At 39.9% G+C, this 25,380-nt stretch overlaps 3 protein-coding genes and 1 long non-coding RNA gene across 5 annotated transcripts; 2 read left to right on the top strand and 2 right to left on the bottom strand.

Annotated features, from left to right (window-relative positions):
• Positions 1 to 110: 110 nt before the first annotated feature.
• ccdc34 (coiled-coil domain containing 34) lies at positions 111 to 3,749 on the bottom strand. Of its 2 annotated transcripts, XM_012842497.3 has the most exons (7): positions 3,621 to 3,749; positions 2,381 to 2,638; positions 2,128 to 2,275; positions 1,706 to 1,813; positions 986 to 1,144; positions 678 to 801; positions 111 to 434 (listed from the first exon to the last, which is right to left on the bottom strand). In XM_012842497.3, the coding sequence occupies exons 2-7, from the start codon at positions 2,629 to 2,631 to the stop codon at positions 235 to 237; spliced, it is 990 nt and encodes a 329-aa protein (XP_012697951.2). In that variant the 5' UTR covers positions 2,632 to 2,638; positions 3,621 to 3,749; the 3' UTR covers positions 111 to 234. The 2 variants fall into 2 exon arrangements, with proteins under 2 accessions (XP_012697951.2, XP_031420823.1); XM_031564963.2 differs by lacking the exon at positions 3,621 to 3,749 and having other exon boundaries at positions 2,381 to 3,038.
• Positions 3,750 to 4,606: 857 nt separating this feature from the next.
• On the top strand, positions 4,607 to 5,969 carry LOC122132813. Its single transcript, XR_006152328.1, has 3 exons — positions 4,607 to 5,582; positions 5,682 to 5,767; positions 5,894 to 5,969. It is a non-coding gene; the product is annotated as an uncharacterized LOC122132813 (long non-coding RNA).
• A 344-nt stretch (positions 5,970 to 6,313) lies between these two features.
• On the top strand, positions 6,314 to 10,770 carry LOC105913368 (cadherin-related family member 3; the record flags this gene model as incomplete). Its single annotated transcript, XM_042707431.1, has 13 exons — positions 6,314 to 6,482; positions 6,570 to 6,762; positions 7,092 to 7,251; positions 7,436 to 7,538; positions 7,688 to 7,786; positions 7,874 to 8,109; positions 8,200 to 8,368; positions 8,500 to 8,741; positions 9,420 to 9,625; positions 9,761 to 9,774; positions 9,875 to 9,900; positions 9,985 to 10,112; positions 10,144 to 10,770. Coding segments are annotated over 13 exons (2,046 nt in total), but the record flags the coding sequence as incomplete, so codon positions are not given.
• A 36-nt stretch (positions 10,771 to 10,806) lies between these two features.
• Positions 10,807 to 14,475, bottom strand: sypl1 (synaptophysin-like 1). The gene is made up of 6 exons (XM_031564958.2): positions 14,162 to 14,475; positions 13,883 to 13,954; positions 13,451 to 13,569; positions 12,970 to 13,180; positions 12,006 to 12,197; positions 10,807 to 11,912 (listed from the first exon to the last, which is right to left on the bottom strand). Exons 1-6 carry the CDS (start codon positions 14,162 to 14,164, stop codon positions 11,781 to 11,783), a joined length of 729 nt encoding a protein of 242 aa, XP_031420818.1. The 5' UTR covers positions 14,165 to 14,475; the 3' UTR covers positions 10,807 to 11,780.
• Positions 14,476 to 25,380: the final 10,905 nt, after the last annotated feature.

The following is a 25,380-nucleotide window of genomic DNA, read 5'->3' as shown; positions in this document are numbered from 1 at the left end:
CTAACAATTTCTTCTCTACTAACCTGATTTATAATTTTCAAACAGAGGAATGATCTCAGACCTAGTTGAATCTTTCAGGAGAGCATCCTGAAAGCCTATTCCACCAGTCACTGTTCACAATTCTGCCCAAACCCCTAGTCACACTGCACCTTCAAGGGTGGTTCCTGTGAAAGTCAGAGTTCTTCTCTGAACCACTAGAGAGCAGCCTCGTGGAGGAGAAACACTCATTTTGGGTCATCGCCTCTTGCAGGCAAAGCTCAGAGTGTCTTTAGGCCTGAACGTCAGACATGGCGTTGAGTGGTGTTTAGGCAGCCCCCGCAGTTTGCGGCGTGACGTTTTCTTCTGGGGAGGCTTCTCTGGAGGGGGAACGTGAATGGGCTTCCAAGGAACGGGGTTATAGAAACTAGGAGATGGGTAGTTCAGGTGGTCAAAGCCTAAAACAAAACAAAAAATAGTATGAAGGTCAAGTGTAAAGTGAACGTCAATTTGTGTTTAAATAAAAAAAAATAAAAAAAAACCCATCAATGGATTACTGGCTTATTATTTCAAGCATCATTTAACAGAAAAGAGACACAACACTCCATCTATTAGCCTAGTTGGTAAACAGAACACACAAGAGCACTGGGTACAGTGTAGATGAGAGGTGGTCAGGTTGACTGCTGAGTGGGTCTATGCACCTTGAGGGCAGGGTGTGTTGCGCTTGGGCCGATTCTTGTTCTGCGTCCTCAGCCAATCCTGGAACTTCTCCTCTGCTCTCCTCCTTCGCTCCATCTCTTCTGCCTCTTTGAGCGCTGCCTCTTCCTTTTGGCAAAACAATTATCAGAGAATAAGTCAGGAAGACATTTACTCACAGCTGATCTACATAACCTTTAAATGAGAAGTCATGTCAGCCATAACTTTTCCACTATGCTCATAGTTCAGTTATCTACAGCTATAGCAGAAAAACAACGCAATACAAGCTTCTACAAGTCCACTGATGAGTCACCTTTTCTCTTTCCTTTCTCTCATTTTCCTCTTGTTTCTTTTTTAGTAACCATTCCTTGTACTTCTCTTGTGCTTTTAGTTCAATTTCTCTCTGCTTCTGCTTTTCGCGTTCTACTTCTTCTTGTTTTTGACGTTCCTTGCACTCCTTTTCTTGTCTTTCCTGTGAAAAAAAACAGTATAAAAAGTATTATTTTGTTTCCTTTTTTTAAATCAATCAACTATACCATTACAGCCTTGATACTGAGGACTACAAACAGACTTTGATTTGGGACTCAATTGGAACAGTGCAATTTCAGTGTCTTCTTCATTAGAAGGAAAAAAAAACTTAAATGCATACACATTTATTTGGCCTATTCATAGGTTGTTTTGTAGATGGATAGATTATAGATCAAGCAATGTATTTACAGCTTAATTAGAGAAATGGTATGTGTGTCTCTTTTAAACGCACTCTCATTTAAAAACCTCTCAGAATTAACCTGTGCGACACTGTTCTTGTGTTGACACGTCCCAATTCTTAAGTATCTTATGATAAGGATACCCTTGAGTTTTCTAATGATACTCAGAAACCTATTATGCCAAGTGTGTTCATGATTATATGCATTCTGCTCTGAAATAATTAAATGACAAACTGTAGGTTTTCAGTGGAAGATACTACTTTGACATGTCCTTATTCATGAAACACACAGTTAAAAGCCCACATTCATTAACATCTCAAACCTACCAGTTCTCTTTTCATTTTAAGCCAATCCTGTATTTTGCCCTCTGTCTGTTTTCTCTTTTGCACCTTCTGCCTTTCCACCAGCTCCTGTTTCTCTTTAAGAGTGAGCTCCTACAATGAACAGAAGACAGAAGTTAAGAATTATTTATTAAAGAGTATTCTGTGAAGCACTTTGGGCTCCTGCTAGAGAGGTACTATATAAATAAAATGCATTATTATTATTATTATGTAAAACAGTGATCTCACAGGACAATTTAACAGAGCTATGCAAATACCAAGACATATACAACTGATTTCATATAAAACCATAAACAGGGACAATATATTCATCATTAGTGCCTACTACAGCCGAACTATTTGCAGAAATGCCAGTAGTCAACTTCCCATTTACAAACCACCGAGATAAAACTGATTTGAAGTTGTACCTCGAGAGCTTTCTGCTCTACTTTGAGACGTTCTTCTTTTGCTTTGGTGACCAGCCACTGTTCCCAGGCACTGAGGTTTTGCAGCGAAACAGAGGATTTATCGAGCTTTACTTCTGCCACTTTCCTTTGGATGTGCGATTTTCCATGCCTATAACATTACATAACATAACATAAGATAACATAGGCAAAACAACCAAATGCAAGACCTTCAAAGAACAACAAAAATGTATGCATGGCAAACAGTTTAAGATACCTATGCGGAATAGTGTGTTTGATCTCATCAGGAAAAGCACGCAAGTTGTTCAGCCCCTGCTGCAGCTGTTCCACGTCCAGGTCATCATCTGAGCCCTCAAAACTTTCATGGTAAATTGGTGACAACAAGGAGTAGGTGGAATCCTCTGGGGAGTCATTATCCACACTTCTGCTCCGGTAAACACCTATGTCTTTACTTTTCAGAGGAGTTGATGTCAGGCTTTTGGATGTGCTTGGCTGAAAGACGGACATAATGAGCCTGACAAAGAACAGAGAACCACTGTTAAGCAAACCATAACACTGTAATGCTACCTAAAGCCAGGATATGTAGCAAAGAGAAATCCACCAGTTTAGATTGAACTTGGACCGGTGGAACAGTGTTAGTTTAGCCTTGAATGTATCACTTCTGAAATCTCACTAAATGTTTCCAAGCTACAATAGAGACATTATATTTATACATTACATTTGTGTTTCTTGTTCTGTAAACGGAACTGTATTTGACAGAGGATGATCTGCTTGTAAATTGAAAATTAAGAAGTATTACTTTCGACCTGGTTCCCCTGTTATGAGCAATCGAACACTAGAAAGTGTTGCTCCCCTTGCCAATCTCAAATGGCCCCTCAGTCGTTGCACCCTGCAGTCGGTCCTGCATTTCAGTATTACGTTCAAAGCACATAAACCGCTTTATGCGTTCCAATGACCTGAAAACTCGAAGGCTACAGCAAATGGAAAGCCATCTCGGACATTTTGAGCAACGTTGTAAACAGAGGTTCAACGAAGGCAGCTAGCGTATATTTGGCAGCGGTGAATAACAATTAGTTATGTTGCATGGCTTCAGAGACAACATTTTGCGGGAATGCAGGCCATTGTTGTGGGGTTCCCCACCTTGCTTTTGGTACCACGACAGCTAGCCAAGCTAGCAAATAGTTAGCTACCTATCCGCTAATGTTACAGAGCAAGCATAAGTGTTGTTGCTAGGTTGCTAGTAAATTATGATTTAACAACCCACAAAAATTAATTCGTGTATCTGTCTATACTCATCAATGTGACTGATGTTAAACGTTAACTGACGTTTAACTTGACTACCAATATCATTTCACTACGAAGTGCAGAGCCACAAAGTTATCTAGCTATGAAGCTAATTACAACAGAGAGAACTTGGCCGTTTTGAAACTATAATTTTCATCTCCACAAAATGACAACTGCTCAAACAAGCACTGATTTCATGTGCATCCACTTACCAGACCGAAACACTCTATACCACAACACAATAAACAGCCCTGTGTGCAGGCAATGTTGTTGTACTGCTAGCGTGTCCTCTGTTGTCCAACTTCTCAACACCCACAACACCCCACGCGCCCTCAAGCCTCTCTCAACCAATGAAATCCACGATTGTCTCGCATTTGGCCGCGCCCTAGACGCTTCTGTAACCATAGAGATAATTGTATGTGAAAGCCCATACAAAAATGTGTTTGATTTAATCTAGAGGTGTGGTGTTTCATTAAGATCTTCTTAACTAATTGTTGCCAAATTCCCATTTAGAAAGTTAAAATAGACCTGTAGCTACAGACATGGGCCTACATTAGACTACATAGGCATATAGGCACACAAGGCAGTGTAATATATGCAGCGGAGTAAGTTTAAAGGAAAAGGCGAAGAAAGAAAGAAAAGTTTGTGACAGAAGAGGGGATATGTGTTGGATGTATGGCAGGTGGTTGGTAGCCTTAAGTCAGCGGTGGAGGGACAGAAAGTCAGACATAGCATCAAGCCTGAATAGCTTGTTGACATCAGCAGTCACAGACACCCCACCATTGTAAAATGAACCATATGTGTCTGTAAAATTATAAACTTACTCTAATAAAATTTGGAACACAGTCGTTCATATTAAATTAATTCCAGAACAGAGAAGTCAGAACAATCTTAAGAAAAGTATAGGATTTCAGTTGCCTTCGGGTCAATAAGTAGGCGTCAGGAACAGTGAGACAAGTGACCTGGTATGCCTACCATATCATAATATTTCAACAGAGTCAACTCAGAGAAAGCTCTTTGTAGCCTTGTATATAAAACTCACTATCACTATCCTCACAAGCACAGCTTGTCCCGACAGTCTGTGTGTGTGTATTTTGGAAAGCTTGACTGATGGCCATAAAGACCTGTTTCCAACGACTACAGAATGACAACACACAGAGGGCTAAGTCCGCATGTGCTTGAGTAATGAGAAGGTGGGTTTAAGAGTAGGTGATCAGCACCAGCACAGATGAGCCTCAGTAAAGATTTTAGGTGAATCGGACCTGTGAGAAAATGCCAAGCAGCCTCCACGCTTTAGTGGTGATTCTGGGGGTATGGGTAATATCAGGTGAGTAAATGTTTGGCAGGAATAAAAAAATATCTTTATTGTTGATGTGATTTGGTGGTTTAATATCCTTTCCATGGTTTCTTAGTGCTAGGTATAATTCTTAATATAGACCTGTTGTGTATACACTAAACATGTTGCCTCGTCTCAATCTTTTGAGACACTCCTATCTCTAAACCCATACAAATGCTGCATGTCAGATCCATCCCATTGCGTGTCAGATTCATCCCATACCTTAATCCCTTTCAGGTGCATTCTCTGAAGTCTCCATCATTGGACTGCCAGCAACGACAATGTTGCCTGAGAATAGCCCAGCAGGCACAGAGGTCTTCAGCTTTCAGGTGTCCTTCTCTGCTGGAGAGAGCATGGCAGCGGGTTTCCCAAGACTGCTGAACTTTAACCCTCTCACAGATGCTTTCGCTGTGTCTATGGAGAATGCCACTCATGCCAAGGTGGGTATATTTTCACTTTTACTGTGTTACAATTTTTTTTTTTTATGTTGGCCCTGTCAATTTTTCATGCCTCGTGTTTTGTAAAACATTAATTTGCTATTACCTTAATGTACTATTATTTTATAGGCTATGTAAGAAATTATTGAATTGATGAAATATTTGTTTAAAACAATATTCAAAACATTCAGCATATTGCACATACTTGCAGATATTCACAGATATGGTCATTTGTCGATTTTAGGTCTTAGTGACTGGTTCCCCTGACTTGGATTTTGAGACTGTTCCAAATCGCTTCATTTTCCAAATCCTTGCTGTGGGCTCTGATGGAAACGGTGACAGTGAAACACTAACAGTGCTCCTCACAGATGTAGACGAACCTCCACTTTTCTTGGATGAAGGTACAGCAAATTTTGGAAAGGCTTTGAAGATAACTCAGAAGAAAAGGCTGCGTTAAGCCTGACAGCTGACAGCTTTGATATGTCCTCTTTTTATTTCAGCATCAGTCCTTTATATCCTTGAGAAGACACCCCCAGGACAGATTTATGAACCAAGTGTTTCTGATCCAGAGAACAAACCTCTCTCTGTTAGTGTTACATTTCCCAGCCTTGTAATGTAACAGATTCAATCTATAATGTCTACTAAAATATACTCTGTCATAAGTGTTATGATAATATATCTGTTCTTTGTTTTGTTTACTTGTTTCAATCAGTTTATGCTCATTCCTGTGAACCCCACATTCAGTGTAGATGGAAGTAAAGGCACAGTTTTTACCACAAAGGAGTTAAATTACCAAATTGATCCAAGAAGGTAACTGTGTGATCTCACTCATGTGGAAATAAGTGCAACACTAGTGAAGGACTATCGGAATGTGCTGAAGTGTGTGTGTGTGTGTGTGTGTGTGTGTGTGTGTGTGTGTGTGTGCGTGTGTTTCCATTTCTCTTCAGTTACTCATTCAACCTTTCAGTAAGTGATGGAAACAATACAGTCCTGAGAACACTGATCATCAATATCATGAATATCAATGATGATAAACCCATCTTCTTAAAGTAAGTAGTTTGTCATAAAGTGAATGATTGAATTTGACAGTATATGACAATTTCATTTAGCTTTTAATACCATATGAAATTGAACTCTGTTTGTTTTATCTTCTAGCACCGTCACATCTTTTACTCTCCCAGAAGAGCTAAGCCCAGGGCATTTTGTGGCCAACATCACTGCAGTTGTGCCAGATGTCTCTCTTTATGTTGGGCTCATATTCTACACCATCAGCGCCAATGACTATCTTGAAATAAATAGATGTAGGGCACTTTAAACATGTGGGTTATGAGTAACAAAAACCAAATGGTGAGAACCCATTTATTTTTCACCCTTCTCTGTGCTTGCAGACACAGGTTTAGTCACCATAGCAAACCGAATGGATCGTGACAGCGACACGCTCAGAAACACCCCTACAATAGCTGTGATTGTCACAGCTACATACAGGTCCTCCGGTCCTCCTCTCTTCAGCGCCATCGACCTGACTGTCACAGTAACAGACATCAACGACAACCCACCTGCCTGCACCTCTGACAGACCACGGTTCGCTGATTTTGATGTATTTATTGTTGTTTGTGACAAATCAAGATGTGAGAGTGAATCACTACTAGTACGAACTTCATTCCATTCCAGTCACAGACACCCCACCATTGTAAAATGAACCATATGTGAAATTGTAAAATGAACCATATGTTTCTGTAAAATTATAAACTTACTCTAATAAAATTTGGAACACAGTCGTTCATATTAAATTAATTCCAGAACAGAGAAGTCAGAACAATCTTAAGAAAAGTATTGGATTTCAGTTGCCTTCGGGTCAATAAGTAGGCGTCAATCTCCAGTTGTTTATGGTTCATGCTGTGATTTATTAGGAGAGAAGTACCAGAGACAGAGGCTCCAGGCGCTCTGATTGCCACAGTCACATGCTCTGATAATGACGTGGAACCGGAGTTTAGGGAATACAGTTTCACAAGCTTCTCCTGCACAGGATGCACCCAGCGCTTTACCCTCACGTCAGATGGTTCCATTGTGGTAAGACAAGCCCATTTGGACATATTTAGAATAGAGTATGGGGAATTTGATGAATGTTGTTATTTTTATTATATGCTTATGTATTGTATATTATGTATTTTATATGTATTATTTGAATACCTTATTATTTTTGCAAAAGTGATTTTGTAAATCTGCAATCTGTTGCACTCTGGTTCTTGCACAGTTAAATTCAAGTCTCAACTTTGAGGATCCTAGCAACGTAAACATTGCCAGTGAATACAACCTTTTAGTTGTGGCTACAGATAAGAATGACACCTCATTAAAGGGTGGGTTTGTCACATTATTTACAGTTATATACTGTGAGTGATATAAGAATGATACCTCATTAAATGAGAGGTCTGTCACAATATTTACAGTTGTATACTGTGAGTTATATGACTCCTTCTGTTGACGTCAAGTATTATGCTTTATGCAGGTGATGCTTATGTATATGTGAGTGTAACACCCATCAACGAATTCTCTCCAGTGTTCAATCCCACAACCTACTTCTTCAGTGTCTCTGAGCTACTTGGAAGTAAGGCATACTGTACCGCAAATATAACTGATGAATTTTACAGTGTAAAGTCACTCCCACAGTAACTTATCTCACATCTCTTTCCAGGGGGCACTGTGATTGGCTCTGTTGTTGCCACAGATGAGGACCTACCCCCGACGGATATCCACTACTCACTTGTGTCAGGTGGGGGCAGTGGAGGTCTGGCAAACATCTTTCATGTAGACCCCAAACTGGGCAGGATTAGTCTGCTCACCAAGCCTGACTTTGAAGTCACTCCATCACACACACTGGTCATCCGTGCGGTGGATGGGGACCCTGAAGTGCCACGCTCAGAAACCGCTGTGGTGAGTTATGAGATAAGGTGTTATGTAGCAACTATAAATGAGGTCAAATTCCTCTATGAAAAATGGTGTTTCTTTTTTGCCATTTAGGTCAAAATCAATATCACAGAGGCAAACGATGAGCCACCATTGTGTGGTCCTAACAAAACCAACCTGGTTGTCCCCATCGACATGCGGCCAGGATCCAGTGTCCAAGGCTTCATGCTGACATGCAAAGACAAAGACTCCCCTCCCTCTTCTTTCATCTACACAATCTCAGGTTTGACCTAGCCATCAATTTCTCAAAGTCTCAAGGAGACTCTACCTATATGGGAGTATCCAACCCCCCAGTGGCAGTGTGGTTGATTCTGAAGGCATCTTCATGTTTTTCTCCTTCTCCATATCTTGTAGGGGTAACCAATGTGAACAACCACTTTGGCTTTTCTCCCAACGCGGGGACCAACATCACAAGGCTGATCCTTAGGGAGCCCTTTGACTTTAGCAGTGGGGTAGATAAGTTGTGGGTCTACAGCCTAGCCGTGCTCATCTCTGATGCCAATCTGCGAGCTGGCCGTGCCCCCCAGACTGGCACCATCATCATTAACGTCCAGGTGGTGGACCCCGACCTCACCACTACCATGACAACAACAACAGTGAGTGTTTACACTGTGTATTGATGTGAGATTAACCATTTCAAAGGAGGACTGCAGTTATTTTTTAACTGGGCCCTATTTTCCCACCTTTTTTGGGTCCAAATTTTTACAAGGGACAAAAACCATCAAAGTCAGTTAAGTATCGAGTTTAAATGCTATTACCGGCGACCACAAAAGAGCTATACAATGTAATCCTGTGGGGCAAGCAACTGTTTCTACAGTCATTAGTTTTTCTCTTCTTCTGGTCTGAAGAACTAATGACTGTAGAACCAATAATTTTCTACAGCTTCTGTAAAAAGACACAGGGGTATCTCTGTGGGGATCCTTTCCATGTTGTCAGAGCAACCATGCGAGTCTGTCAGTGGCGAAAATAATCGTTTTACTTTGACGAGGATGCTTGCCCAATAGGATTCAATTGTATAGCCATTTTGCATTTGCCAGTTATAATGTTTTAACCCAATACTCGACCGATTTCAATCGTTTTTGTCCCCAGTAAAAATCTGGACCCTAAAAAGCTGAGAAATAGGGCCCAGGTTAAACAATACTGGAGTTCTCCATTAAAAAAATCCTATTGGCCTTTCACTGCATGTCAAGTTATATCAAGAATTTGTGTATTTTGTGTACTGTCAAGTAACTAGGAATATTGTAATAACAGACGCTTTTGGTTCTGCTTTACAGCCTCGCATTACATACATTGCTGTAACACAGAACACATATGATGCGGATGATTGGTACGTGTGGTTTGTGCTTGTCCTGGGTGCGCTCCTGCTTTTGGGCATCTTGGCATATCTGCTGTATAGATGCTGCAGATATCTCTCTACTAAAGAGTGTAATTGCTCCTGCGATTGCTGTGAACCCAAACACATGGAGGATGAAGACACCCTGTAAGTGTGCTCACCAAACTCTTTTGAGTAGCCTGCATCTGTGTTATTGTTTATTATGATTTTATTTGATTTATATTGTTTATCAAAATAACGAAATGTGAATCGATGCTTTATTGACTATTCTTGTCTTCACAGCATTCCATATAAAGGTATGTTTAAACTAGGTTAATAGTGAACTACGATAGATTTAGAAGAAGGAATTTAACACTGTTCACAACACTCTTCCTTTTTTATGTTATTTGTCCACAGATCCTCCAAAACGTGAAGTATTGATGGTAGGTGATTTGTCAGGTGTTTGTCAGCTTTTGTTCAGTCATAAAGTCATGAAGATCCTTCTAACATTCTCCTTTCTCTGTTAGGAGGTGACCAAGATCAACACAATATTTGATGGAGAGGAAGTCGATCCAGGTGATGGTTCATTTGCCATTGAACCAACTTGGTTATATGTTTCGACATGGCATCAAGTATTAATGACAATCTCTGGTGTGTTCGTTTCCAGTTACGAAGAGGGTGTATGAATACAACAGCAAGTCTGGTGCCCGCCGCTGGAAGGACGCCATTATTATGACTGGCCTGCCACAGACACAACCAGGCAGCAGCACTCTGGTAATCTCCCAGAAGGCTGGCACTCCTGAGCAGCCACCAGGAACTGCCCAGTCACAAACATCAAATGCTGAGAGGCTGGGCTCTGCCCAGTCAGTGGACTGGCCGGGCGACAGGGTGCAGACCTCACAAAACCATCTGCAAACCTTAAGTGATAGACCAAACGTTAAGCCAGGCACTGTCCCCATGACAGCTGAGGGTATGTCAGAGGTGTAGGGCAAAAATAGTTTGTACAGCAGAGGAATTAGTCAAGTATTGTCCAACGTGACAAAAGTCACTCTGCGTTTGAATTATTGCTATTCATCATATTATTATACTGGCAAAGTTTTGCTTGTAACTACAAATGAGAAAATTATCTGGTTAAATTAATACAAATGGTACTTGAGGTGTCTTAAATTTCTTTTCAGGTTTAAAATGCAAGTAATTAGCATATTATGATTGATTATACTTATTATACTTTTAATTCACAACATTTGTGAATTAAAAAACATGTCACAACAAAACAGTATGGGTTTCCATTACTTTTCTTAGAGGATAACTCCGTGTGTGTGTGATAAAAATAAACAGAATTTCCAGTTTAGGAACCTGAGTAGACCTTTTCTATGTGTGTTGTTTTGGTCCCTGATTGCTTCAAAAGCAGCAGACACTACTAAAAACATGCAGGGGGATTTCAGTTCTCAGATAGTATAGCATTTGTTCTCTTGATACCTCCAAGGCAACTGAAGATCAGCAGTCACAAGACAAACGTGAAAAAGGCAGAACACTTAATAACACAACCAAAATGACTTGGAATCCAGTCCATAGGCGTACTGTGGATTGTGCCATTATGGAAAGACACAGATAGGAAACACAGACAGAAAGAAAACTTCTGAAGAACTCCTTTATATGGCTTTCAAAGAATAGAAATTAATCTTCATTTCTGTCTTTCTCTTTTTTTTTGTAAAAGCGTGCACGTTTCACCAGTTTTGTGTGTCAACAATTTTGTCAGTTCGCAGAAACATCCAGCTTATTTTTATTTTTATTTTTTTTTGACTAATGAAAAGCATTCTCAGTCCACACAATGAAGCATCAAACTCTGCTTTGGAACCTAAAACGCAACAGAACTAACAACTTATACAATTTTTGCTAATCTTCAGCAACACTAGGCTATTCAGGACATCATCACACCGCACAAGCTCACAAACCTACATTTCAGACCTAACACACCAGTGACATTAGATAAAGTTGTATAAAAGCGATAAGCAGTTTCTTATTGCAGCTTTATGGACAAAATTTCCAAAGGTTGTCAGTAACAAAAAGCAAGTGCCAGTGTGAAGAATAACATCATTCTTATACAAAACAAGTTAGATATGAGGCAATAATAATATTAGATATTTCTTTCTGTTATTCACATCTACACTAATCCCGATTACATACGGCCGTATATACACATACAATAGAAAAGAGGGACATGAATATAATATGAATACAGTTTCAGTTCATGGGGAAATAGGAGGACATATTCCCCTAAAGGTCATAGGAGGAGTTAGTGTAGCATCCCTGGGCAGCCAGATTAGATGGGTACTGGTACTTGCCTACAGACAGGTATTGCTTCTGCGGGTAGGGTCTGAGAGTGCCAGGGGGTCTCTTTGTAGGTGAACCACACATTCCCCAGCCATAGGATCAGATTCAGGAAACCAAATACCTGTTAAGGATACACATTGGCCTTTAATACACTCTGATGTTTCACACATGAAGGAAACAATGTGTATTACAAAGTGGTTTCAATCCAGCTCACCACAGAGACACTGAGGGTGCGCATGTTAGCCCTCTCGGTGACCTGGCAGACTACACCCTGTGCTTGGCACACTGAGAGGGTGGACTGGATGCCCGCGGTGCTCGTGGCGTCCCTGACATTCTGGAGTCCTTTGGCCCACGCTGATGAGCAGACAAGCCACAGTGCCACAAAGACGATAGTCAGAATGAAGTCCTGCCGGTGAGAGGGTGGGAAACAAAACATGTGGTTTCGACAAAGCAACTTGTACTGATGTGTGATGTGATATTATGTGATAATGAATGCAATATGCAAGAAAGAGCAAAGAAGAAAACAGAGAGGTCCTACTAAAGCCGCACAAATCAAAACAGGAGTGGATAGTGGCTACTGGAAGTTAATATGTGAAAGTAATCCCAGTGTGTTGGTAAACATGTATGTGTTGAGCGCAAGAAAATCGATGCATTTAGGTTAAATTAACACACAGTATTTTTTCTACTACTAAAATCAAGAAAAAGTTGTCCCCAGATGTACACTCTCATCAAGAACAGTTTTGCTAGTTCTAAACTTCCAGCCTATTTATCCTTAGCCAAGGAGCATATATAGTCAAGGCTATAACCAACTAAAGCTCAAGTCTGAAAGATGTATTTATTAGCACAGAAGTTACATGCTATTAGCCCTTTTAAATCTGAAAAAAGATCAACATCCTTCCTTGCTAAAATGTGAAATAAGTGAAAGTTAAATAACTGAAAAGACTGTATTTAACTTTTCTGTGGTCCAGATGCATTTTAACTATTAAGGCAATTGGACTTAGAAATCATTTCTAACCTATTTTCTATTTACTTTGGCATATCAACATTTCATTGCGCTTTTAGCATCTGACTGGGGAGATACAGATGTGGTCTAACAGTCACTCTATTAATTAGCCAGCCACCTTGTAACATAACATCCTTATCCACAATATCAATGTCCAGTATAGGTTAAGTCTTACAGTTTGTGACCACGATGATCCTTGAGGATTCCTGTAGCTGTCCATATACCCCAAGTAGATCAGAAGTGCTGCCATACAGTAGCAGAAAGCCAGGATGGCGACTGCCACAAAGACTTCAGCAGAGAAGGCAGAATCACCAACGAGATGAGTTTCCTGAACAGTGCGACCGCAGAGAGTCGAATTGGAACCCACCAGCATCACCTCATTCAACCTGAAGCAAAAGTGCACAAGTACTCATATGTGTACAATCATACAAGGACACTGATGACAGTGATTTATGTATTGGTACGTGACTGAAACTACATAACTACTAATAACTATTATTGTAACATTTTGTGCATGTGCAATAAAAAGCCTAAAGCCTGAGCACAAGTCGATTTGTGGCAGTGACAGTCACAGACAGTGATGCTGTGACAACATACATATTTAGATCTGGATGTAAAGTTCCCCATCTCAGTATAATATATTGGCGTACACTTACCTAAAAGGATAGTGAAATGTAACGTTCAGTGTTTCATTTCTACCCCCTCCACAGAAGAGTGATATCACATTCTGGCCACTATAGCTTCCACAGCTTCCAAAGGCAAAAATGGCTGTTAACTGTAAAACATAACCACACTAACCATAATCTAAAACAAACATTTTGCCATTCGTCTCAATAAACTACTATTAGCTTTGGACGACTGTCCTTAGGCTACTGGTGGTTTATTTGTGATATCGGTTAAAACTTTATAGAAAACAAAGCTTTTAAGATTAGCCTACCTCTCAGCTAATACAAATCTGTGAAGGGGGAGATGTAACACAACATGCGACCTCCACAAGGCTAATCCGGTTACTTAATGAATCAGCTGATACGGCCCAATTAAATTGCAATGCCGGCAGAATGTTTAAAGTAGGAAGGACGGTAACTTACCCATTCCAGAATTTTAATAAATCCCAGTGGTTCCTTAAGTGGAGTCAGGTTTAGTCGAAATCCTGTCATCATCTAGAAAGTTTTGAAATAAGGTGATGTGAATGCATGCATATTTCCATTGTGAAAGTCCGTCTGCTGTATAGTTTTACGATTCACCCAGATACGCTGTTCGCTAGATAATAGCATGTTTGATGGTATGATGTGTTAAACAGCTGTATGCAATCCACAATTAAAATAACTTAATACGTTGGAAGAAACGTAAAGGTGCATGCTACTAACCATGACTTAACAGCGTCTAAATTTCTCCGTCAAAACTTCTGAACCACGACTGCTTCACGATTTGCCCTACGGGCTGCTGTTTTCCCTTCCCCCAAAAAACCTGCAACTTTACTTAGAACGAATTTACGAGGCTACAAAATCTTACAAATAATCCGACAAATACAATAGCTTCAATTCGTGGAAATGTGCAGATCTGCTCTAAAGAATAGCCCTGTCAAGCACATGACTGCTCCCTCTCTAAAGAACCCAGCCTCCGCGGGCACACATCACAAGTTCAAAGCACCATGAAGGCATGATGAGGCACTTAAATTCGATTTCATTACCTTAATAGATCCACCCCTTTTGACAAATATACAGACACAGTAGCACGGTTAGCCATGTACCTAGGTTAGAACAAACAAATCTGAAATGTGTTTTGTTCAAAGTTTCTAAACAGATCAGTCCTCAATGCAGTCAGTTCTATAGTTCTGATGATTGACTCATCTCAACAAATAAATATATCATTGTCATAAGTAAGAGAGGAATCTTCATTTAACAATCATCAGAGTTGCATTTTTTTTATTTTACACGTGGTGGTAGTGCCAAGTGACACCATCAGAGCATACAAATAAAATAATAATAGTACAACATCCAAGATAGGGCTTGATGTGCTACATAGTTCAGTTCAACAGATTAATTGTTCTGCAGCAGGTAGAGACACCAGACACACAATCTTAACTGCACAAAACGTTTGACTGACTTTAATTCAAAGCATCCCTTTTAAGCATGGACAGATTATGAAAACATGGGCCCCTGGGCCTGGACATGTAAAAGCCCCCCCTGCATACGCGCGCCTGCAAAAATTGTGAGCTCGCAAAACATTACTTAAATGTAATGACATTTTTTTTCAACAGCACCATAACTAAATTCACCTGTACCTCAACAGGATTTACAACGCACACATTTTCTAACACAGCGCAGGTACACTCAATTAAAGCCAACATCAAAATACACCTCTTTCAACCACAAATAAGAGATACATAACAGCGACTTCACGCAGAGGCTCTGGTTTAGGGGCCCCCTGAGCTCATTGGCCCCTGGGCCTGGGCCCAGTAGGCCCGTTCGGTAATCCATCCCTGCTTTTAAGTACACATACTGAGGATCCATTACTGTCTGAACTCAAGAATGTCAGGTGATCACATGAATCACAAAGGATCTCAAATCTACCAAAACATTAACAACAACATTGCTAATTACAGAGCTAAAACACTAACAATCACAGGTTTACACATTGATTTGAGAAACATAACACAATACAACGAGAATTATTTTTTATTTGTAATACAAATGATGTGTTTGAGATGGCCAATTTACCAAATTATTTGTTGATATTGGAGGAAAACTCTATTCATATATAGGAATTTAATCCCATGATGGTAGCAAAACAATTTCCTGTGGCTTTTTGTGATTAAAATATATGTTAAAACTTGATATAAAATAAAGCTTTAGTGATGAGTGGACTCAGTTAACAGAAGAACACATGTGACCTCCACAAGGCTATTTTTGTACTGTTAATCAGAAAGTTGTTGGGAGACAGTATGACTGTCTTTATTTAGCCTTGTGCTGTCGTGAACTCATGATGCGAACTAACAAAGAAATCCAGTGACTTTCAATACAATTTTAACTGACACTCACTGTGCCCGTTGCCCAGTTGAAATCCAGAGAAATGTTCTATAGACCAAAATGAATGTGGTGAATAAGCACTGGCTTCACAGGTAATGCTAGTGCATCTCTCATGAAGAAACCAACATCTGTAGCCATGTCATGCAACTTGTATTAAAAACTCCATCTTCATGTCTCCATTAGATACTTCGCCAGGATTCCTCTTCAACTCTCAAGAATTTGGTGGCAACTCTAACAGGTTTCTAAATCTTCACATGGATAGTCTACAAAGATCAAAAAGATTTAAAGTAACTTCAAAGAGGTCACATGAAGGGTCTTTTGTATTTTGTTGCCTGTTCACTCATTTCATGAGTATTTATTAAACAAACAACACTAAAGAAGGGACTGATAATCCTCTACATAGTTATTGGTTCAAAAGATGAAATTTGATTGGCCATGACATAATCCTTGCTAGTTATTGGTTAAGAAGGACCTAAACAGAGTCACATGCTTAGTGCCTCAGCTCAAGTCATGTGATTTGATGTGATTATGGTGAACTCCAGTACCTTGACGAAATTCACGCACTGCGCAAGTAGGTCTCTGTCTCCCTACTTTTTAGGTTTTGCTTTCATCACATGATGTCATGACCCTGGTTACACAAAGTAAACCTGACTCATGGCCATTAACACCAAAGTGGTTTATAATGGAACAAGTGAGAATTCCTGGAGCAAAAATGTGAAACAAAACTCTCAATGACTGTCATGCACAACAAAATAACGAAAAAATAACTAATAATAAATTAGAGATACATAATGCTATAGTAGCTAGAATCGCTATTCATCTTGAAATAAAAAATGCACAACAATGAAATAGAATGTTCTATGGAGATCAGGAATATATGGATATGATTATTTATCAACATATTATTTTGAATTTCTTCTCTATTTTTCTGTCATGGATAAAAAAAAATTCAACGAATAAAAAGACAGGGTGTTTTTTTCACTTGTTTAAAGACAGGGTGTTTTTCTTGTATTTCCTGTAATCCAACAGCATAAGCCAAACATCCCTAAATGTATGTTGTGGGAAGGAAATGGACAACACTGCCCCCTGGTAAAGGTTTGAGTTCAGTGGGGAGATGGACCTTTTCTAGCAACTGCATTACATTGTTTGAACATACAGACAAATAACACAAAAGGTTAGATCACCAGTTACCCACATCATGGACTGGTCTGCAGCACAGCCCCACAGGATGGACCAAATGCATGGGCTGTCTAACTCAAACCTTAATTTGAAAGTGTTAAAGCATTAGGAAGCTCATCGGAGTAGCTTACTCATTCTCATTATCACTCATTTGCCAGCTCTCTCTTTGCCTGCAGAGTCGACCACAGAGAACCCAGGATTAAATCTTCGTAAATCTGCCTAACTTGATTGTGCATTAGGTGTGGGTAGAATGTAACTGCAGTTACACTCTCCCACCTTCTCCCCACATCCCCGTGACATCCTACGCCATATCTCATTGATACATTTGGAATTTGAAAGATTAATCTGGTACTCTGTACTCTGTACTCTGTACTTAATACTTATTAAAATGCACTGTATACTTTGCCATATGGCTGCTAGTCTGCAGATAGTGAGACAGGTCCTAATTTCATAATGTAAACACCAGCCCTCAATTTACAGCGCCATCTAGTGGAATTAGGGATTTCATTTTCTCTATCTCCCAACCATAGATGTTCATAAACTTTGTCGTCCTTGACACCAACTATAGAACTATAATACAGCGAAGATTGTGGCACAAGTCCCTTCTTGCCTCATAAGCATTGCTTGTTTGCAGATGGTGAGGTGGTTGGCAGTGGGTCCTTTATCTGTTCTTGTACAGATAAACGTATGTTGTCATCACTGAGTTGTAGTGGTAATAGCTGTTGTAGCAACAGCAGTAATAATGGTGGTATTTCCTGTAGTTGAGAATAACCTTGACTACTGTTAGGTAATTTCGTTGTTTGTTGTTTCCATCTTCATTTTTGCATTCATATTCTTCACCAGCAGGTGGAGATAAATTCTGTGCACAGTGTTGTGAATTCATGTGGACTGATCACATTATTCCACAAACAACTTGATTTAGTAGGCTCTGATATTGTGCCTTGGAGCATTGAAAGTAGTAAAATGATACACAGATGCAGCTTTCATTTTTACAGGTTTCAAATGAATCCTTGTAGGGGCCCCACATTTATTGGTCATAAGATGAAGATAATAATAAAATTAGAAGACGTGCGTGATAGGTACCAAATTACTGAAATATTACAAAAAGCTATTATTTCTTCAAAGAAGATTTGAATTAGATTTATGCTGGCCCAAAGATTGGCACATTTTATGAAAGCAAATGTAAAAAAACTTTTTATGACATCTAACTTAACATGTGGTCTACTGTGAATATATGTATATGTTAGTGTCGCCTAGCAAATATCTTACTTGAATGATTGAATGCACATGGCCAGTGCATCCCCAGGAAGTATGCTCCAGTTAGAGCAGTATCTCAAAGCCAGGAGGATGTTCACACGCCCCTCAACACCTCTCCTCTCCCTCTGTCTTTTTCCTTTGGCAAGTACCATGAACAACGCATTAGAGGTTGGTCCATGAGACATCCCTCTCTGCTCTATGCCTGGGAACATGCCTCCACGAGATGAATGGTGACAGATGTGGGACACTGCATGCAGTGGGTCACAGCCGCAGAGGGAGGAAGGAAGGGAGAAAGAGAGATAGAGACAGAGTGAGAGAGAGAAAGACAGAGAGAGAGAGAGAGACAGAGTGAGAGAGAGAAAGAGAGAGATAGAGACAGTGTGAGAGAGAGAAAGACACAGAGAGAGAGATAGAGAGAGCGAGTGAGAGAGAGAGAGAAAGAGAGAGAGGGATTGTGTTATCAGAGGACAGGAGAAAAATAAAACAGCACCGCGGAAAAGTGTACACAAAATCCATTTACCATGACTTTACGGCATGCAATGCCAACCTGCAAATCCTTTCTATTCTTGAGGTTCCCTCTTATCTGCATTGAGGTATTTCAACTGAGGTGTTCCCACAAGGTTTAGCTCTGTTTTACACTCTTGCTCGGGGCAGCTGTATTCAATCTCCTTCTATGTCACACACACACACGCACACATTTTCTCCGTGGGAACTCAGGGAAACTGTAAGGGAATGTTTACAATTGTAAGTCTTGTTTAATAATCTGATTAAATCTAGCTGTTAAAACAAGAGCCCAGGAAGTGGTTGACAAGAAGAAATTGTAATACAGTCCAGATACCTGATACAGTTTAATGATTTATTTGAATCCCCGAACTGCAATGCAAACTATGTCATTAAATTGGCATAGTGGCAGTAGAGGGAGAATCTCCTCTTGCAGGCTGACAACTATTGCAGTTTTACTGAATAAGCCTGCATATGTGAGCATACTTTCAGGGGAAAATATTAACCTGTATGGGGGAAAAATGTCAGATAGTGTAGGAATGCTCATTTTTTATCTTTGTTACATTCACTCAAAAAATAGGATACTATTTTTTATATAAACCATAGCTTTTTGGTAGCCGCCACACTCACTGTAGTCCATTTAAATCTTCATGGCTGGAGGTAACCGCTTTATCGTACAGAATGATGGTATGGTGTCTGGTAGCACATACGTTGCAATATAGAATCACTCGCTACATTGACTATCAGCATACAGAGCGTTTCTGCAGCAGCGGTTTCTGCCATTGCTGCGGATCGCATACGCAATCCCTGGATGGGTGGTTGCCATGGTTTCGCAGGTCACATGCGTGGGTTTCCTGTAGCCAGCAGCAAGAGATGCTAGCTACTGAATTCACTGCCATTTTCATTTTAGCAAATTGCGGGATATCGCTGAACAAATGGGACTAGCTACGTGGCAATGATGAGAATTCCGCCGCATATTTTTGTGTTCTGATTCCATGTCGTCGTAAATTACGTTCTCTGCTCTTGTTGTGAGTATAACCTAGAGACAATATTGCATTTGACACCGACACTGTATTTCACTCGGATTTCTCTGGACTCACATCAGGAATGAGTATAGAAATCCCAGAAGGACTGACGGAGCTGTTGCAGAGCTTTACCGTGGAAGTGTTAAGGAATCAGCCAAGGGACTTACTAGAATTTGCCTTGCAGTATTTCACGGAACTGAAAGAGAGTGAAACCAAAGGGGCCGCATTTGACAATGACCAAAATTCGGCCTCAAGATCTGGGAAAGCAGTCAACTTTATCGAAGAAGCCATGCAAATCGATTCGGAAAATGGAGAGGAAGAGGAGGATGACGACGAGGAATTCGTAGGTAACAAATACCCCACGTCTCATATTATGATTACTGTAGGCTATCGTGAGTAGAAGGTGTAATGGCCCTCCGATGGTGGGTCGACAAAAGCGGTATTTGCCAGTTTCATTCAAGATTATTGCAGCCGACAGATACCTCCAATTTTGCTTCACGAACAGTTAAGCAACGTGCATGTGCGCGTGCCTTGAAATCCAAGCATTTATGCTAGTTATACATGGTGGGCACAAAGCCAGCATGATCATTGTTTGTAAGAATGTTGTTTGGCCTGGTCTTTTATCTGGTCACTGTCTTCGTTAGCAATAGTATTCATCATCGATGGTCACCGCAGTCCTTACAGCCTCCCCCTTCAATATGCACCATGCATGGGCTATTGGTTAAGTAGGCCCTATTGATTTTCTAAGCGGATTCATCGGCAATGTGTACATTTAATAAGGTTACCAATTTTGAAGAAATGGCTTGATTCCACGGTCTAATCCCGCTTTCCCTGATTTGCATCATATGTTAACGTACAAAGCATTTGAACTCCATCTGCCTCATTATGGAACAAGGTGACAGTGGCCAACCCCCCACGGCTCTATCTGTAGTACATTTTATTTCCACCTCCGACTGTCATCCATTCTTTCAACTGGTTACTATTCAGTTCACCGTTAGCCAAATAGGCAACCTCCAACACAGCTGGGAACAACGGGACAAATATGGCTGCGATATTAACCTTACATTTACACTACCAGACTGGACAGTCAGATGACATTAGGCTCTGTGGCTACTCCGAAGACTGTTAATATCAGCAGATGCTCTTTCAGAGAGGATGCGGCCAGTCTTTAACAGCAGGCCTAGCCTAGCGTAAGGCCCCCTTCACAATTATAATTTGTAATTTGAATGACTGTTAGTCAGGAGGACACCACTGTACTGCACCACAATATGGTATTGAACAGTCTATTTAATTTCTATAGTCACTTTCTAGATAGCGTTTGCATTTTAGCCTTTTTGTGGAGCTACCTAACTGGATAGCACAATATTCATGACTAGCCCCCAGACTCATGTATGTTTCATGCGGAGGCATTGTCTCAGAGCTGAGTGCTTTTATTACATCAGATGTTTGTCCTTCAAATTATTCACATAATTGTAATTCAGAGAAGGATATCAAATTAAAAGGGCTGTGGAGTGTTTCATGTCAATTCAAATCTGGATTAGCCCACAGTGAATGATAAAATAGGCCTACATTTAGGCAGCATGTGCAAAGGAGTAATTGGCTAGAGGACAAGGCTTTGAATATCTATCTTGAAATGAACACCCAAACATGAATGCTACTGGTGTGTTTAATAGTCTAATGTCTGATGTGGCTAGCTGGTCTCACAGAGACAGTGTATTTCTCCTATTCTGTCATGTCCACACAGAAACAGTGCATTCACAGTCATTTCTGCACTGGATAAAATTACGCAGGTGTGTAAAACTATGTTAGGATCCCTGCTTGATATAAAAATGGCATTACTGCATTGTTCAACAGGGAATTAGCTCTGTGAATCATTTAATTTTCCTTTCTGTGTCAGCTTTGTACCCAAACTACTTGGTATGGTATGGTCAACCAACCGTTTTTTTGAGAGGAGGAATGTCCCCTCACAGAGGGAGGCCTGTAGTGACCATTGGCTCTTTTGTGAACACGTTTTTGCAAGTGATGGTCTGGCTGACCCATAAACCTAGCTGTGAACATAAGTACAACCACCGATGTTGGCTCTTGTAAGCTGTTGGCACACAAGTTCACAGATCTTTACCTCTCCCTCTGTCTCAGTGCTGTTTATTACCTAATTTGCAAGTTGTATCTGAATTGTGCAAACGTCAAAATGATACAATTAAACCCGGTAGACCGTAACAGTTTGGCCTATATCCATTCGGTGATCAACAAAACCGCCATTACAAATGTGGTCACAATAACTGCCACAGTGAACACACATTCTAGGTTCCTTGAATGCCTTTACATTGCTAATTTTATCTCACTCTCTGTTTTGCAGCACCAATCATCAACAGGTTTACAAGAAGAGCCTCAGGTGAGATTAAGCCTTTATTTATTTTCCTCTGGTCTTTTATCAGCATTCTTTGTAATCATTTTGCCTTTGTAGAGTGTTCTTCTAAATGGTTATACTTGCTGCAAATAGAATCAGGTTCAAATAGTTCTTCATGATGTCTTAAGTAGTGGGGTAGTGAGAAGTGGGCATCTCATCTGAAAAGGAACTGAAGAAGGTCCTTGTTTTTAGTAGGTGTTTTATCACATAATTAGTAAATCTATGAGATCAATTTAGTGACAAAAAGATTTAGAAGGCTGCCATAATATCACAAACAAACTGAATATTAAGTACCTTGTAATTTGCAAACCAACATAATCTGATTTATAAATGTCCCATGATTTGCAAATATTCACACTGTGCTATACAAATACAAAACACACTTTCCAAACAAACACAATGACTTCTGCAAATAAAAATGCACCTTATAATGCAACTTATAATAACAAATAAAGGACAAAATAACAAATAATGTTTCACAAATGTTAACAAAAAATGGAAATAAATAAATTACATTTTGCATGTCTGTATAATCGGTTTTATAAGTGAAAGTACACATCAACCACATCATTTGTGGATCAGGTGACTTTTGGCACAGTTTTTCCACTTGCATCCGTTGCACATGAAGACGCATCAAAACAGCAGGTGTCACAGGTTTGTAAAGACGTTTTTTTGTCACTAAATAGATCCCATATAAATAAGACACCGCAATGGATTTTGATTAGGTAAGCATCATTAATGGCCTGATTAAGTCAGCACACAATCATTGCATTTATTGTGGTCAGTTTTGGATTCAAATGTTCAAGGGGATTGGTGGATGATCCACCACTTCAAAACTGAGTATGGAGATGAGGCATTCTTAAAGCCATGACTTTATCCACCTGTATGCCATGTGTTTTTACCCTCCACGACAGCAGCTATATATTCTATATTTCGGATTTCAAATGAAAGCGTTTCCTCTTTGTCATCACCTCAGCGACAACTGACTGATCGCTGATTTGTACAACAACAACAACAACAAAAACACAACCAGCAAGATTGCTAGTTTCCTGTTTCTTGATGTCTGAGTCCGATCCTAGCAGACACTGACGTGGGAATACATTCTGGCCCTAGCAAGGCTGTGTTGGAAACAAGCGTGGAAGTTATATTGAACACGACTGCATCAGCTTGCAGCACAACCATTACCATGCAACATTTAAACTTTTCAGAATTTCATCCTCATCCTACCTGATGAAATAGCCCAACTGTGGCATGGTTTCCAATCTCTTAGGCCACAGCATTTGTCGTAGATAGATTTCAAACAACTGTGCTTCCTTTTTGTCTCCTACATTCCCCACATTTCAGTGATTGGCTTACAGAAAAGTCTTGCAAACCAGCTATCCCTAGTTGAAGGCTTCCAGACTATATCTCAGTAAAAAAGGGATGATTTCATATTGTTTTACAATGTGTCAAGATGTACACTGTAGTAACACAAACCAGAGAAAGAGAGACATGAATCAATGGAATTTAAAAGTAGTCAACGATCATAAAGAAGTAGTTTAAATATCAATCAAAAACCTTTGTAAATATTAAAGGCTTGAGTTTTAATTTATTAGTGTCAAACTAAAACGTGCATAAAAGCTAAAGGTAGCCAGGCAGTGGCTATGCTATTTAGATAGTAATTTGGGAAATACTAGCACTATAAACTGTACAATATAGACACTAGTAACTAGGATGCTAGATTGCTAGCTTACTATAATTGCAACTGATAGCCTTGATTGATTCCCCAGGGTTGCCAACTCTAATTTTTCAGACTTTTATGTCCTGTCTCACACTAGCACGCTCACACAAAGAAAAACAACTGTTTTGGTCAATCTTTGTCAATCTCACCGATTCTCATGCCAAGTCAGCCCTGAAAGTTGGCAACTCTGATACATTGATACCTTGACTGACTAGTTAGCAGGATAAGAAGCTTTTAACAGTCCCTCCAGTTTTTTGCGACTTGATGCAAATATACTGCATTTTTCGTGACCCTGCATATTTTCTTACGTACCACATACATTGCACATACAATTGCTGCAACTGCAACAGATTTCCGCTTTTTCCGGCCTTGTGATGACGAGTATGTAGTATATCTCAGCCACTGGTTAATGTCCCACTCAGTGACTGTAAGAACAATGGACTGTAAGAACAATGGACAGTGAATTTAAAAATGGCTGATTTAACAAAATATGGTTGATTCCGGAAGGACCTGGCTGATTTTCTGTTTACTACGCAGGCTCTGGCCCCATAAAGCAGCTATTGTGTCTACTCTGGTTTAAGTAGATAGTTTATCTGATGTCATCTATATTTATGTCTTATTAATTTGTTTTCTAGTGTATGTGGAGTTGAAAGAGAAACAACATTTTTTTTTGTATTAGTGTGAGCTGTGCTGTTTAGAAGGCCTTCTGTATTTGCATGCCTTTTAGGTCTTTGCTCACTAGTTTTAGATCGGATTGTGTTACTGCACTGAATGTGAAATATTAAATATTTTAGGAATATTTAACTTTTATTAATTTAGTAACATTTCTTTTGCTATAGCACAAAAAGCACAAACAAATGCCACTAGTTTCATGGATCCTAATTTCTTTTGCCAAGTTAATGGTGTGAGGGGTTGGATTACTTTAAGTCCTCGTCATTTGCCAAGTCAGTGAAGGAGGATGCATTTTTAATGCGATGCAGCACCAGTGTTTACGACTTGAAAACAGACCTAGACATAAGAGACATCCTGGGAAATGAGGGAACTGCTGTGGGGAACGTTTGGATGACAGTGTAATGGGTTTGAGAATGTGTTTGTATGTTTGCTCTTGAGTGACTGCCTTCAGTCATGTGATTTGAAGTAAACACTATGTGGTGTAACGAGACATGTTAGAGACTGTTGGCAGTAAAAAGGTACCATATTTAAATAATTGAAGAGACAATACCAAGAATGCTTTATTTATTCAGGTACCACAGATTTACCAAAGAGGAAATTTACAATGCTTTTGCAATTTTAATCTTGCTCCATGGTAATCCTCCCAGCCTCTTAGGAATGACACACCCTGCCATACCCTTCTCATAATACCGAGCTCTACATAATTTGTTGGAGGACTAATTTAGTCTTTCAGGACAGACCTTTGACTGTTAAGGTAGTCTGGTACTCATTGTGTCTGAACAAGGGCCAAGAGCTG

Source organism: Clupea harengus, chromosome 3, assembly GCF_900700415.2.
Source record: "Clupea harengus chromosome 3, Ch_v2.0.2, whole genome shotgun sequence".
Taxonomy (NCBI): domain Eukaryota; kingdom Metazoa; phylum Chordata; class Actinopteri; order Clupeiformes; family Clupeidae; genus Clupea; species Clupea harengus.
This window is presented reverse-complemented; position numbering and strand designations above follow the sequence as displayed.